This window comes from Caretta caretta, chromosome 14, assembly GCF_965140235.1.
Source record: "Caretta caretta isolate rCarCar2 chromosome 14, rCarCar1.hap1, whole genome shotgun sequence".
Lineage (NCBI taxonomy): Eukaryota > Metazoa > Chordata > Testudines > Cheloniidae > Caretta > Caretta caretta.
In genome coordinates this window covers 17,224,142-17,237,646 of record NC_134219.1, presented here as the reverse complement: position 1 = coordinate 17,237,646, position 13,505 = coordinate 17,224,142, and the positions used below count along the sequence as shown (strand labels likewise).

The 13,505-nt window shown below is 43.1% G+C and overlaps 3 protein-coding genes across 8 annotated transcripts in view; 1 reads left to right on the top strand and 2 right to left on the bottom strand.

The window, feature by feature from the left end:
• MFSD11 (major facilitator superfamily domain containing 11) overlaps nucleotides 1-1,215 on the bottom strand; it is a 36,064-nt gene extending 34,849 nt beyond the window's left edge. The window contains exon 1 of the mRNA XM_048818197.2: nucleotides 1,023-1,215. Coding sequence (XP_048674154.1) covers nucleotides 1,023-1,049 — 27 coding nt within the window. The 5' untranslated portion in view covers nucleotides 1,050-1,215. The remainder of the gene's footprint in view (nucleotides 1-1,022) is intronic.
• Nucleotides 1,216-1,444: 229 nt separating this feature from the next.
• SRSF2 (serine and arginine rich splicing factor 2) lies at nucleotides 1,445-4,991 on the top strand. 4 transcript variants are annotated; one of them, XR_007352482.2, is made up of 5 exons: nucleotides 1,445-2,116; nucleotides 2,527-2,837; nucleotides 3,145-3,248; nucleotides 3,931-4,042; nucleotides 4,557-4,991. XR_007352482.2 is itself a non-coding variant. In XM_048818224.2 (3 exons), exons 1-2 carry the CDS (start codon nucleotides 1,755-1,757, stop codon nucleotides 2,828-2,830), a joined length of 666 nt encoding a protein of 221 aa, XP_048674181.1. In that variant the 5' UTR covers nucleotides 1,447-1,754; the 3' UTR covers nucleotides 2,831-2,837; nucleotides 3,931-4,991. The 4 variants fall into 4 exon arrangements, 1 of the variants encoding a protein (XP_048674181.1); XR_007352481.2 differs by having other exon boundaries at nucleotides 3,931-4,991; XR_007352480.2 differs by lacking the exon at nucleotides 3,145-3,248 and having other exon boundaries at nucleotides 1,447-2,116.
• A 954-nt stretch (nucleotides 4,992-5,945) lies between these two features.
• METTL23 (methyltransferase 23, arginine) lies at nucleotides 5,946-13,497 on the bottom strand. Of its 3 annotated transcripts, none has more exons than XM_048818222.2 (5): nucleotides 13,364-13,497; nucleotides 9,558-9,662; nucleotides 8,512-8,749; nucleotides 7,052-7,136; nucleotides 5,946-6,471 (listed from the first exon to the last, which is right to left on the bottom strand). In XM_048818222.2, the coding sequence occupies exons 2-5, from the start codon at nucleotides 9,639-9,641 to the stop codon at nucleotides 6,303-6,305; spliced, it is 576 nt and encodes a 191-aa protein (XP_048674179.1). In that variant the 5' UTR covers nucleotides 9,642-9,662; nucleotides 13,364-13,497; the 3' UTR covers nucleotides 5,946-6,302. The 3 variants fall into 3 exon arrangements, with proteins under 3 accessions (XP_048674179.1, XP_048674178.1, XP_048674180.1); XM_048818221.2 differs by lacking the exon at nucleotides 13,364-13,497 and adding an exon at nucleotides 11,458-11,684; XM_048818223.2 differs by lacking the exon at nucleotides 13,364-13,497 and having other exon boundaries at nucleotides 9,575-9,658.
• Nucleotides 13,498-13,505: the final 8 nt, after the last annotated feature.

The window sequence follows — 13,505 nt, the reverse complement described above, 5'->3', positions numbered from 1 at the left end:
TCCAAGCAATATGATGAGGTATCCTTGGGGAGCTTTCACATGGCCGGAGAGGGTATATACATGCCTGGAGAGTTCACATGGCACTCCCAGCACTATGGAAGTGCATGAATGTTTGCGGCACTTTTAGACACCATGTCCCCAGTAGCGTGGCAATGTTTATATGTGTGAGGAGCTTGTGTGCAGCATTCCCAACCACAGGATGAAAAATGTGTGTAAATGTGAGGCGCTTTCATGTGGCACCCCAAACAAAGTGGCAGGATGTATTTGGGAGGGAGCGCTGCTTTCACAAACTGCCTCCACACTTTGGCAGGAGGAGGGGGTGCCACTTGCCTGGGACACCCCAGCATAATTGCAGGGAGTGTGTGTTTGGCGGGAGAGAGAAAAGGAAGGAGTTTCACACAATGCCCTAACACTACACTTGCAGCACATGGCAGCTTGACATAGGGCTTCATGCTGGCCTTACAACAACAGAGGTGTGCATGGATGTGCTGAGGGCTTCAGGTTGTATCCCCCACACTATGGATTTGGGGGGGGGGTGTTAAAATGCCACCTTTTGCATCTAGGTGGGCGTGAATGCAGGGTGAAAAGGAAGTGCCTATGTAAATGTAGGGACCTTCACAGGCATCTGCTGCACCATAGCAGGGCGAGTGGGGGGGCTTCATGCATGGATCCCATATTGTGGCGATGTAGGTGTGGGGGAGAAATGGGACTTTAATGGGGACTGACCAGCACAACAGCAGCATGTGTGTGTGCCTGTGAGGGGCATACGACATGGTTCCCATCCCGCATGAGGGGGTGAGCAGGGGCCTACACGGTGCATGGGGGGGAGGGGAAAGTGCCCTCCCCAGTATCTCTGAAGTGAGAGGTTCGTAACTGATCAGTCCAGGATACTGGTGAATGTCATGTGCCCAGCTTGTATCTAACGTTGTTACACCTCCCTCCCGCCAGTGCCCGTGTTTCTGGCCCTGTCACTCACACATGACACGGCCTGGCTCACACCTTCCCTCCCCCCTCACACCCACCAGCCCTTTCTGCTGATCGTCCGCCATTTTGACTCGTTTCCTTCCTCAACTGCTCCGCCCTGCTTCGCCACGGCAGGCTCCTCCCAGAAATTTCACGTTTAGGGTTTTTTTTTCTCCTTTCTCAAATGGGCGAACATTCACCCTCGATCTTTGTCTCGATTTTCGGGACACATTTCGTTCAAAATTTCCCCGCCTCAGTCAATCCCTTCCGGGGTGACGGCCCGGCCGCCCCAACGGCCACTTTCTCGGATAGCCGAAATATCTATTTAGAGGCGCACCCGCCGCGGATGTTTCGCGGCCGCTTCTGTAAAACGCGCAAAGGGATGAAAAATAATAAACTGAAAATGTCGGTTACGGAGAGGGCCCGGCGGTGGCGCGCTCGGACCACCTTCGCTTCCGGGTCAGAAGCGGCCATTTTGTGGCGTTAAGTAGGAGGGCGCGGACTCCACCTCGCTCATTTGCTAGTAGCGGCGGTAAGAGGCGGGTGGCCGTTGCACTGCATTTGCCCTTCGCCCTTTTCGACCGTATCGCCACCGGGCCGCCTCCGCGGGCTGGGTGCCCGTTTGTCGCCTCTACGGACTCATCACACGGCCTGTAGCTTTCCACCTTTCTGGCCTAAAGTTCGGGGCCCGCTTCGGTGACCATTCCCTAGCGTGAGCGTCCCGACTCTGCTGATCTCTTCGCCAGGTTTCTCTCCTCGGTCCCGCCGCCCCTCGGGGGCCTCTGCCCGCCATGAGCTACGGGCGCCCCCCGCCTGATGTGGAGGGCATGACTTCCCTCAAGGTGGATAACCTGACCTACCGCACGTCTCCAGACACGCTAAGGCGGGTCTTCGAGAAGTACGGGCGGGTGGGGGACGTCTACATCCCCCGGGACCGCTACACCAAGGAGAGCCGCGGCTTTGCCTTCGTCCGCTTCCACGACAAGCGCGATGCCGAGGATGCGATGGACGCCATGGACGGCGCAGTGCTGGACGGCCGGGAGCTCCGCGTCCAGATGGCCCGGTACGGGAGGCCCCCGGACTCACATCACAGCCGACGGGGGCCGCCGCCGCGCCGATACGGAGGTGGCGGCTACGGACGTCGCAGCCGCAGGTGAGAGACCGGCAAGGCAGGAGTGTTAGGTGGGGGGAGGGGCTGCTCTCCCGGGGCCATAGAGGACTTGGGAGGCGCAGGGCTGAGGGTGGGAGCTATGGGATCAGGGGGCAGCGGAGGTGCAGCCTGGGGGAACCAGTGGCCCCTACGTGACGCACTGGGGGAAGGGTGTTTCCTGGTTGGGGAGGCAGGATCGGCGCGAAAACGCAGGCTTACAGAAGCACGTGGTGTCCATGGCGGCGGGGAGCGTCCGGGGGCGGATGGCAGGCTCAGCCCCAGCCCGCTTCCTCGGAATAATGGCGTCTTGTAACCGCCGCGGGGGTGGGGGGACACCTGTTCCACTTCCACCCTGCCCGACCCAGCTCATCACGCCTTTCTCGCGTCTAACCGAGTGATTTTTAACGTTCTAGCCCCAGAAGACGCCGCCGTAGCCGATCCAGGAGCAGGAGCCGCTCCAGGTCCCGCAGTCGATCCCGCTACAGTCGGTCCAAGTCCAGATCCCGCACACGCTCCCGATCTCGCTCCACCTCTAAGTCTAGGTCTGCCAGGAGATCCAAATCCAAGTCGTCATCTGTCTCCAGATCCCGATCCAGGTCGAGGTCCAGATCCAGATCTAGAAGCCCCCCACCAGTCTCAAAGAGGGAATCTAAATCCAGATCCAGGTCTAAGAGTCCCCCCAAATCTCCTGAAGAGGAAGGAGCTGTATCCTCTTAGGAAAATGGTAATGTAGTTGGAACTCGATGCAATTTGCATGTTACTTCCTGATAACACTTAAGTGGGGTGTATAGGGGTAGTTCTTACCATATTAACAACCTGAATCAAGTGAATCCTATTGGGACACACTGTTAGCTTTTTGAGCAGACTTTTCAGTTATTTGGCTAGGGAAATAAATTTCTGCAAAGGACATTTTCATGTTTAGAGATTAATGGTTTGGTTTTAATGAAATATTGTATGAGACGCATCCTATTAATGAAAATGACTATTTCTTGCTGTTTTTTTATCCAACATCTGCATTTTCCCCTTTAAAGCTGCGGTCTCCTGTTTGCTAAAAGAATATTGGCCAGTATTGCAGATTTTAACTGATTTGGCTGATCCTCCAGGGACCAGTTTCTGTGGGCGTGTTTTGGAGCAGGTTTGTCTTTAAAAGTTAAAGATACACTATCCTTTTATAATGGAAAATCAGTTCAGTGGTCATTGTACTGACTGGAGGTAAAAAAAAAAAAAGTTCTTATAGAAGTGGCAATGCAATCCAATAAAAATGGAAACTAGTTTTTCCTCAAATGAACTTTAGAGACTAAGGATATACTGGGTGGGGAAAGGATAGTGTGTCTTTAACCCCTCAAACTGTTTGGTCCTGTTTTTAAAATGGAAATGGGCCTAAGATAGCTGTAAGGTTAAATAATTGTATGTTAAAATTAGTGATACTGTATTGAATGCCAGTTGAAAGATAAAATTAAGTCTTTATAAAGTATCACAAAAATGTTAGTTTCTTATATGGGCTGAATTCAGGTTAAGTGTATGATTTGCAGCCTGATGCTTGCTCTTCACTAACTCAAAGTTTAAACTAATGTGACTATTAAACGCTTCTTCACTATCACCTTCGAATTTCAAATTTGGCCTTTGACTTAGAGGTAATGTGGTGACAAATGGGGGGTGAGGGGGGCATGTGAAGCACTATACATAATCCTTAATAAAACTTAATTAAATTAGGCAAGGCCAGTTGAATCACAACCAGAAGCATACTTGAAGTCGTCCACGTAATTGGGAAGGTGTATAGTGGAAATGTGGCTGAACTGTACTCTCTTCAAACCTAGATGCATCAGATAAATGAGAAGTCTACATAAAGGACACCTCTGGGGGAAAAGATCCTATGCATCTTCAGTCCACTGGAGAGACCCCAGGCGCAAGCAACCAGCTGTTGAAAAGGTTATTTTGTAACATTTTTGTTTTAACTTTTTACTTGTTTAAGTTGAGCCTCAAATGGCAGACTTTACATTTTATGTGCCATTTTGTTGCTGTTATTCAAATTTCTTGTAATTTAGTGAAGTGAACGACTACCGATTTCATTATTGGCTTGGATATTTGAGGTAAATTTTCATTTTTGTTTATATAGTACTGACTTTTGTTTGACTTTTAAAAAACAAAACAAAACTGATGGTAACTTAATTTGTTGCCTCAAGTTTCATGTTGAGGAAACATGCAGCCATTACATGCTGAGTAGCTGACTGTCAAGGAAGTGGTCTCAATTTGCCTTCATTCCTTAAATAAAATTCTTCAAAACTGCAAATGTAAACTGCTTGTAAATGCTATTTACTTTGAATTTAAATAGTATTGTCTATTCCAAATTTGTATAAAACTTTTCAGGTGACAATTGATTTTGAAAGGATTGTTTTATCAGACTAAATTCTAATCTCTTCTCTTATGTATTTTTGTGCACTAGGCGCAGTTGTGTAGCAGTTGAGTAATGCTGGTTAGCTGTTAAGGTGGCGTGTTGCAGTGCAGAGTGCTTGGCTGTTTCCTGTTTTCTCCTGATTGCTCCTGTGTAACGATGCCTTGTCGTGCAGAAACAAATGGCTGTCCAGTTAATTAAAATGCCTGACAACTGCACTTCCAGTCACCCGGGCCTTGCATAAAAATAATGGAGCATACAGTGAGCACATCTAGCTGATGATATACACACCTTATTTTTTCCAGAATGGTAAAATCTTACCAACTACATTTATGAACTTGCATATAAGAAATGTAATGTTAAGAGCAAATGTTTCATTCCTTTGTAAGTACTGATTGGTGTATCCTTTGCTTATGACATTATGTACTATAACCACTGTCCCTGTAGTTACTATTAAACATTTTTCTTGGTGTTAACTTTTCTCAATCTAATGTCTGAGTCAGCATTTATTTTAGCCTGTAACAATCTCAATTATATTGTGAATGTTTAAGGTCTCTTCAGTAACTTATTCCTGTCTACTGCTTTTAACTTGTATCAATAGGGAGTGGCTGTTTCAACACTAATTTTAGTATATCATCTTAGTAACAAACATTTCTTTTTGAACAATACAAACCTTAAATATTGATTGCTTAGGCAAGGTGCCAAGTGGCAGACCTGGTTGCTTGACATCCTGTTTGTTAAAAGAACAAGCAATGAACAACAGTACTTGTTGGATTTGCCTTTGTGCCAGCTTAAAAGTGAAGGTAGATAATATTGTGAGAAGTAATAGTATTTTTGAGCTAGACACCACTGGAGTTGTAATTTCAACCTGCAAACACTACATTAAAAAAATCTGTATCAAAATACTGGTTTAATGCACTTTAGAGATCTTGATTACCTAATCTTCAGACTTAAGAGATATGAATATCAGAGGGCTTGTCTATACTTTAAGCACTTTCAAGATTGCATTCACTTTAAACAGAAACAAGGCGCACTTTTTCCAGTATAAACATCAACAATGGAGTTAATTTTGTGTAGATGTACTAAGATGTCTAAAGTAAATTGTGAGCCCTTAAACTAGAACTTTGTTCCAGGAAAATCTTACTGTTCATGTAATTACATCTTAACTACAGAAAGGACAATGGCATAAAATGAACATTGTTCAGATCCTTAAACTTAAATTGTTTCACTATGTTTAGATCTTAAACTGGAAAACAGGTAAGAAATAACTTTCAGGCTGAACATGTAATAGTCAAGTCCCTAACTAAAACTTTGAAGAAAACCACAACTTGGCCATTTATAAATTCAGCATGGTAAGCTAGAGTATGTAGATGTAACTGTTTTGCTAGAATTTCTTAAGTTTGTCTTTCTCCTATTCCTGTGATGCAATTAAAGTAGATGTAAAAATCCTCTTAATTTTATTTTTAGGTACAAACAACTTTTTAGAAGAAAGTCACAACCAAACACTTTCAATGTATCATTCATACAATGTAAGATAAGATGAAATAATTGTTAAAATTACTGTAGTAATCAGTATACCTGCTTTCCCAAAAATAACACTAAAGCCATTAGGGGTATGATAAATGACTTAATAGCATGGGTCTGTGGAGGAAATGCATTCTGGCTTCTTGATCAAGTGGCATTAATTTCCCCAAACTTATTGACTCAACAGATAGAAATGCTGTTTGTCCAAAACTTGCTTGAAGTGGAGTGCAGTCAGATTTGAGATACTTTCTTAAATCAGCAACTGGAATAAACTTAAGTATCACTTGCTCCTGCTAGTGAGATGATCATCATTTCAATGGTATGTCTTCCTGGGAGAGGCGAGCTAGCCAACTGTTCCTTGTCAGCATTAAAAGACCGTAAGGGAACATGAACATTCTTCAGCTTCCATTTGTACAGCAAAGCTTCAATAGACCAGTTAGAACTGAAGGGAAGAAATGGCAGATGTACTGTTTTGATAGAAGTACAATCCTAGTTCAGTGCTTTTTCTATCATTCACCTATAGTGCATGAACAAGTACAGTAACTACAGAAGTGACAAACTTAAAATACAAAAACCTTCTACCCATGTGTTTCTCTTATTCAGTTAAATGGCTTAAGGCCTTTTTTGGGTCAAAACTCTGCCCTTTCCTACATAACTACTGTTACATTGCACTTTGGCATCACTGGCAAAACAAATCTTGCCATCTATGAATTGATAATGCCTCTAATATCACTTCTGTTGTGATGCCTAGAGGAGGTCAATGTTCAGTATGAAGGGAAGGGAGTTGAGGCAGTTTATATAACTGCAAACTACTAATGTAACAGGCTGTACCTCAATGTTGCTTTGTAAACTTGTGAAAGTTAGGGGGAAAGCTGTCTGAACACAATCTAACAGGAGAGCCCTGAACCTGACTGGAGTATCTAGTATTACTGTAACTTTTAAAGGAGTGTCAAGTTTGGATTACTAATTTTGTTGACTTTAGAGCCTTAAAATGCAAACAAGTCAATTTCTCCTGAGATTACCTTCGGACCTGATACGTAGTCCAGAACTGAGCATCTGGGTTCCTCTTCATCAAGAAGTACACTGTAGTTATAATATCTTCAAAATCTGCATATAGATTTTAAACAATTTGATCTTCTGGTTATGTACATGCTGAAATGTGTTGGCAGATTAACTGCACTAATTAGAATACCTTCAGGAAGCGACAATTGTCTAAGGAGAGCTATGTTTGGAGAATAGTTCTAGAGTAAGCCTTAGAACAACTGTTTGTTAGTTTAAAGTTAGGAATGATAATTTTCAGTTAGCTATTAACTTAATTTTCATCCCCTTTAATATTTTGATTTTTTTTACCATGGAGTTTTGTTCCCTGAAAACTATTAAAGTCAATTAAGCACCCAGATGTGACTTCAAGCATGCATTAATTTGCAGTTGATTAGGGTGTGTTTTCTTGGTGCTGTCACAATTTTTTGCTTCCTCAGAACTCCAGTGTTACCAACTTAGTAACTTTGTCACTAGATTGAGTGACATTTTAGTTTCCCTAGCAAGAAAATAAGTGTCAAATCTAGCAACTTTCACTCTGAATTACAGTGACATTCAGAGAAAGTCACCAACATCTATAGTCAGTCATTCACAAGTAGCTCAACAGTGGTGTTAAAATCCCTTTCAGACTCTTCCTACTACATTCTGTTGCACACCAAGTCACTGTCATGGCCCAGTTGAGCATATCCTTAGAAGAAATCCTATTCCAGGGCTTGGAAGGTGGGGTGGGATGAGACAGGGCCTTGTGCCTCCAGGAATGAAGCCCTTACTACAGGATCACAGGTGGAGCTGTCTTGTTTTTAGTTGCCCTTTACTCCTTTCCCTGGCTTGGGGTTAGTTGCCCAGCTGTTTCCAGAAATGTGGGAAAGGCATTTGGCTAGTGGATTAGTTTTTAAATCTATTTTCTTGGCTCGCGGTAGCACCAAGGTCAGGTGAATGCCCTCTTCCCCCTGGTTCTGGCTGCTCACCTGGATACCAAGAGGACTAACCTGTGGCTCAAATCCAAGCTGTCAATAAAGGGAGGCTCAGCTGAAATTAACTAACCCTAGCCAGCTTGGTCTGCAGTGTACAGAGTGCCCTTCCCAAAGAGCAGAGGGCACATACCTGCTGATGACAGAATACTGTTGGCAGTTGCTCCAGGTGTGCAGAGTGTAATAAGAGCATGGAATGGATTTTATTAACACTATTGAGCCACTTGTGAATTATTGTGACTATACTCACATACATACATATATAAATTGTTACTCTCAAAATATTGTTTAGTGACATTTTTGAGTACTTAAAACAGCTACATCTAGCAACTTCAGGGTTTGGCTGGTGACTTCCTGCTATGTGGAGTTGGTGACACTGCCATGACTAAATTAAATACTACTGTCACTTAACTTTCTAGAGCTTATTGTTATACATTTAAGACCCTTTTATTTGTTTATGAATAGTCACTAACCTTCTGGTTCAAAAAATACATCAGAGGCTAGAATAATGTCTACTTCAGGCAGAGAGAGCAGATTGGGAGATATTTGGCCCCATGTGAGTCCTAGAATGTGTACCCCTAGAAGGTTATTTATCCGACAGCTTCGCTCACAGTTCTTCAAGCACTGAGGCAGCTCTTCAGTATCTGACAGTATAACTTCAGCCCCACATTTAGCAGCTACTATACCAGGTAGGCTCATGCCTGCTCCAATCTAAATAAAATAAAAGACTTTAATCTCATTCATAAATTATATTTAATGCAAAGGATAACTGAAGGATGGGGGAGTATATTCTGTATCTTGTCTCAAGCTGTTTAATTATGCCATTCTTTAGTTGAATTCATGGTAACTTTAAAATTACATGTTCACCTCTGAACTGCCCTCCTCAGAAGAACAGGACATTTGTAATTGATCTGTAGCAGCAGTGGTACACCAGATACAAATTTAAGAATGTCATGTATCTTCCCTCTTTCTGTTCTTGTAAATATAGTGAACTGGATGAAATCCTACCTGCTGAAACATGTTATTCACAAAGCTAAATCCTGAAGTTCAAACTTATATTTAACAGGAAGCCCTTTCAATGGCTCATAACTGCTGCTTCCATAAATCAGCCTGCAAAAATCTCTGCTTTAATTTTGGTTTTACTTTATCACTCCTTTGAGTATTTTGGAATTTTTCTAATGTTTGACCAAAAGAACTTGCAAACTGCTTCATGAATCTCCAACCACAAAAAAAGTTACCACAGTAATAATTTTTACATAAATTGGATCAGAAATTACACCATTTTAAGACACATGGGCAGAACAGAAAATAAGAAAAACCAAAAAGCAGATCACTAAGGAGGATCATCTAGAATTATGATAATACTGAAGCAGAAATAGGAAAAAAGCATCCTGCCGCTGACCTAAATAAAAAAGGAAATCAAAACTAAAACTGAGAGTTAAGACACAGTAACCCTGAGCCTACTAATTTTTTTAAAGGTAAGTTTGTATGATCAAAAATCTTTCAGGACTACTTTTACCTCCAAAATTCTCTTGCCAGGTAGCATTCTTCTGTGAAACCATAGGTACTGAGCAAGAACCACAGCACAGGGCCAAACATACATGCCATATTGGGAATCCAGGACCTGAAACAATAAGACCCTTCTATGATCTTTGGCAGCACCACAAAACACTTTGAAAGAGGCAGAAAAATATTACATACGTGCATTTTTACTCTAGTCCTGCTTTAGTCACTCATTTTGAGCCTCATCCTGAGCTATCCCTACTTCAATTGACCTGTTATTTTCTGCTCATATGTAATTGCAAACAAATTGCACATCTCTACAACTATGTAAGCTATTTTGCATATGGCTAGAGCTTTCCCACTTGATTAGCTAAGGCTCTTGCCTCACACTCCTTCTGGTTAACTTTTCTAGATCAGTAAAGATTTAAGTATGCAGTCTTGTGCTTTATCAGTACAAATTTGAAATACATCAAGCAATGACACTTCTGTCATCTTGCTTTGGGATATTATTCCACAATCTAATGGTCTGGTTCTGGAATCTTCACTCAGTTAAGTAGTCCTATTGCAGCAAAAGAGCATAGGCAGGCACACATTAGTAAGGAATTCAGGATCAAAGGGAATCTGTTACATTTTTTTTCCTGAAATTTAGCCTAGAATTACTTTTTCTTGATTTCATCCCATTTTTCTGTGGTGAAAGATCTCTCCTGTAGTCTTTATTCAGGCAAAACTCCTCTTAAAGTCAATTTGTGCCTAGATCTGGTGATTCAGTGTATTTTAGACCCAATTATGTCTATATCAGTTCTTCACAATTTAAAGAAAATGAAGGCCCTCTGTGTCTACACAGTCGAAATAAATGAATTTACAAATGATTGGGATTGAATAATGGTTTTAGCCTAATTATTACATGGCCCTGAGGAGTCTATACAGGTGAGAACAAACAGGTTATATGGTGCATTTCAGCAACAGCTAAATTTGACTGAGTTGTAGAGATAGGGCCTAAGGCACTTATTGTCAAAAAGGCAGCTCACTTGCAGGGCTTCTAAAAAAGTGAGCACTAAATAGGTTTTTTGTTTTCTTAATGCATTCTCACAAATAACATTTTTTAAAAAAGTATTTTCAACCAATTCAAATTGTGCAATAGTTAGAAACCTCAGATGTGAACTATTTGTACAAATTTAATGAATGTAGAAATTCAAAAATAAAACCACTATTTGATCATTACATTCCATAGATTCCATAGTTACTACTTCATCTTTAAGCATCCAGCACAGTAGTATAGTAAATTCTGTGCTAGAACTACACCTGCACTTATGAGCCAAACAATTTGTAAAATTTACTTTCAACTTTCCTAGAATGTCCCATCCCCATCCCCCACTTTATTTTATTTTTTCTAGTAATGCCCAGAGGCCCCAGTCTAGGCTGGAGCCTCCTTATGCTAAGGGCATACAGTGATTTCTGCTATACAAAAAGAAAAGGAGGACTTGTGGCACCTTAGAGACTAACAAATTTATTTGAGCATAAGCTTTCGTGAGCTACAGCTCACTTCATCGGATGCTCACGAAAGCTTATGCTCAAATAAATTGGTTAGTCTCTAAGGTGCCACAAGTACTCCTTCTCTTTTTGCGAATACAGACTAACACGGCTGCTACTCTGAAACCTGTCATTCTGCTATACAGGAGCATATTGTGAGTCTGAATTTATTGGACTGGATAAGCACAAAGGGATACAAAGAAATCCAGGGAAAGAATACAAAATCTATGCCTTTTCGTTGTTCTAAAAAAAAAAAAAATCCTGCCCCTCTTTTCCATTCCCACATGGTTCAGCGTTCCTCCTGGCCTCTGTGCCCCCGATCAGGGGAGGCAGGAAATCAGGCTTCACAACGAACTGAAGGGCTACAGGTGTAAATGTATCAGCACCTCAGGAATCAGCACCACCAACTCTGGCCTCGACTCTTCTCTTTCTCGCTTGTCCTGCTCTTCCGCAAACCTGTACTCCTTGATATCGAACCGCGGGCCCCCCTCGCACATTGCAACCACTTCTCCCGCCAGGCGGCTGCTACCACAATAACGCACGCACTTCTTTCTTCCCCTGTGCTGACTTCACCCATCATCTGACTGACACCATAACAGACCAATCACAGGCAGGAACGTTTAAGGCAGCGTCTTGTCAAGATCCAACCACCATTAGCTGGCTGAGGGGGGGGGGGGGGTCTGAGACCCGGGAAGATAAAATGGCACAAAGGGCCGGCCCCTTCCTTCTTTTAATCCCTTCCCACAGTCTCCTAGCTCCTCCCCAGCAGCGGCGCACGTGCTCTGAGTCGGCTGCTGCAGCGTGACTCTGAAGTTAGGGTGACCAACAGCAAGTATGACGAATTGGGATTTTTTTGGGGAAGGGAGTGTAGTTGCTCATATAAGACAAAGCCCTTAATATTGGGTGATGATCCCGATAACATCCGGAGGTCTGATCACCCTGTGCCTTGCAGGAGAATAAAGCACAGTAAATTTCTGGGCTATTATCCAGGCCCACACCACCCCCGCCTTCCCTTAGGAAAACAGCAAATATTTAAATGGCAGTGGGCATTTGAAGTCCAAATCCTGTACTCCCACTCCAGACTAAACCTTCTGAGTTTTGATCCTGCTCCCTTTGAAGTCAATAGAAGATTTGCAGGCATACGGAATGCAGGATTTGACCCATAGATTACTGCATAATTGTGGTCCTGATTTTTTCTAGGCACCCTAGAGCGGTAGAATGAGCTATTAGTGTATGATGATTTTTTCTCTAGCCAAATACCTGCCCAGAAGAGTTTACTGTCTCAGTTTGTGGGAAGTTACAATAATTAAGGAGTTTGATCCTGTGACAATCATGTGAGAAGTCTTTTACTCCAATAAGCAAATCTGCAGGATCAAGCCTTAAATTAGGTTTAAGAAATGGTCGCTCAAGCTGAAGGTCATGGTCGCCCTCCCTTTCTTCATGAGTAGGTGAGAGAGAGAACCTGGAAATTTTTTCTCTTGTAACATGGGATCACAAAATAGGAAAGATTGAAAACTGCTGATCTTAGTGGAATCATATGGAAGACAGAAAGCCTTTTCTTGCTGTCATTAAAACTCATGCTGATTTCAGTGGGAGTTTTGCCAATGCAGTGTTTTAACACTGTACAATTTTGCCCTAAATTTCCATCTAGTAGGACTTAAAACTATCTCTTGAAATTTATGTTAAAGGGAACTCTGTCTGGAATTCCCTCCTGCAACCCATGATCTCAAGATCTACCCTGGTTTCCATCATTCCATCTTTTTTAGAAGTCTCAATTTCCAAAAACCCAGTGTTTGGGAGCTTTGCACACATCAATATTGTTCTTATGGGGATGATGGCTTGTTGAAAAAGTTTGGGTTTCTTTACAGTGTTTCTGACTGTGTTGTCATTGAACCAATGAAAACAATACAATAGAGACAAACTCAGAGGAACAGTTGTTACAAAAGGTAAAAGCTAATCTGTCACTGTGGTGATTCCACTGGCTACAGACCCCCCCCCCCATTTTAACCCTGCAAAGCCCCATGATAAGCTGAGTCACCTGAGCTCCCCTAGGAGTCAGAGGGAAGGGATTGAGGGTGCTGCTCTGTACATTTAAGCGTCTGAAAAGTCAAGGGGCTGGGAGTGAGTGGAAGTGGAGGAGGATGGAGAGAAGAAGGGAAGGACATCAGGGAGAGCACAGAGAAAGTGGAGCGCGGGGGAACCCGGAGAAGAGAAGCACAAGAAAGGAGGATGGGTGAAGGAGGGAGCGACCCTGCTCAGCCCTAGCTGCCTCCCTTCTTGTCCCCTCCCTACCTCTGACGTTTCCTTCCCAAGATGGCGGCAAAGACCCCACCTCTCCGGGTCCAGCACGGCCAATCATTGCTGGGGATGGGCAGGGGCGCGTGGCGGAAGACACGGCAATGACCAATAGGATCGCGCCGCGGCGCTCGTGGGC

Coding starts and splice junctions, on each gene's coding strand:
- SRSF2 (XM_048818224.2), top strand. CDS start 1,755: ATGAGCTACGGGCGCCCCCCGCCTGATGTGGAGGGCATGACTTCCCTC. Junction 2,117..2,526: donor TACGGACGTCGCAGCCGCAG/GTGAGAGACCGG, acceptor TTAACGTTCTAG/CCCCAGAAGACGCCGCCGTA.
- METTL23 (XM_048818221.2), bottom strand. CDS start 11,568: ATGTGCGAGGGGGGCCCGCGGTTCGATATCAAGGAGTACAGGTTTGCG. Junction 9,663..11,457: donor TGGTGGTGCTGATTCCTGAG/GTGCTGATACAT, acceptor TTATTGTTTCAG/GTCCTGGATTCCCAATATGG. Junction 7,137..8,511: donor TGTATTTTTTGAACCAGAAG/GTTAGTGACTAT, acceptor ATCTATATGCAG/ATTTTGAAGATATTATAACT.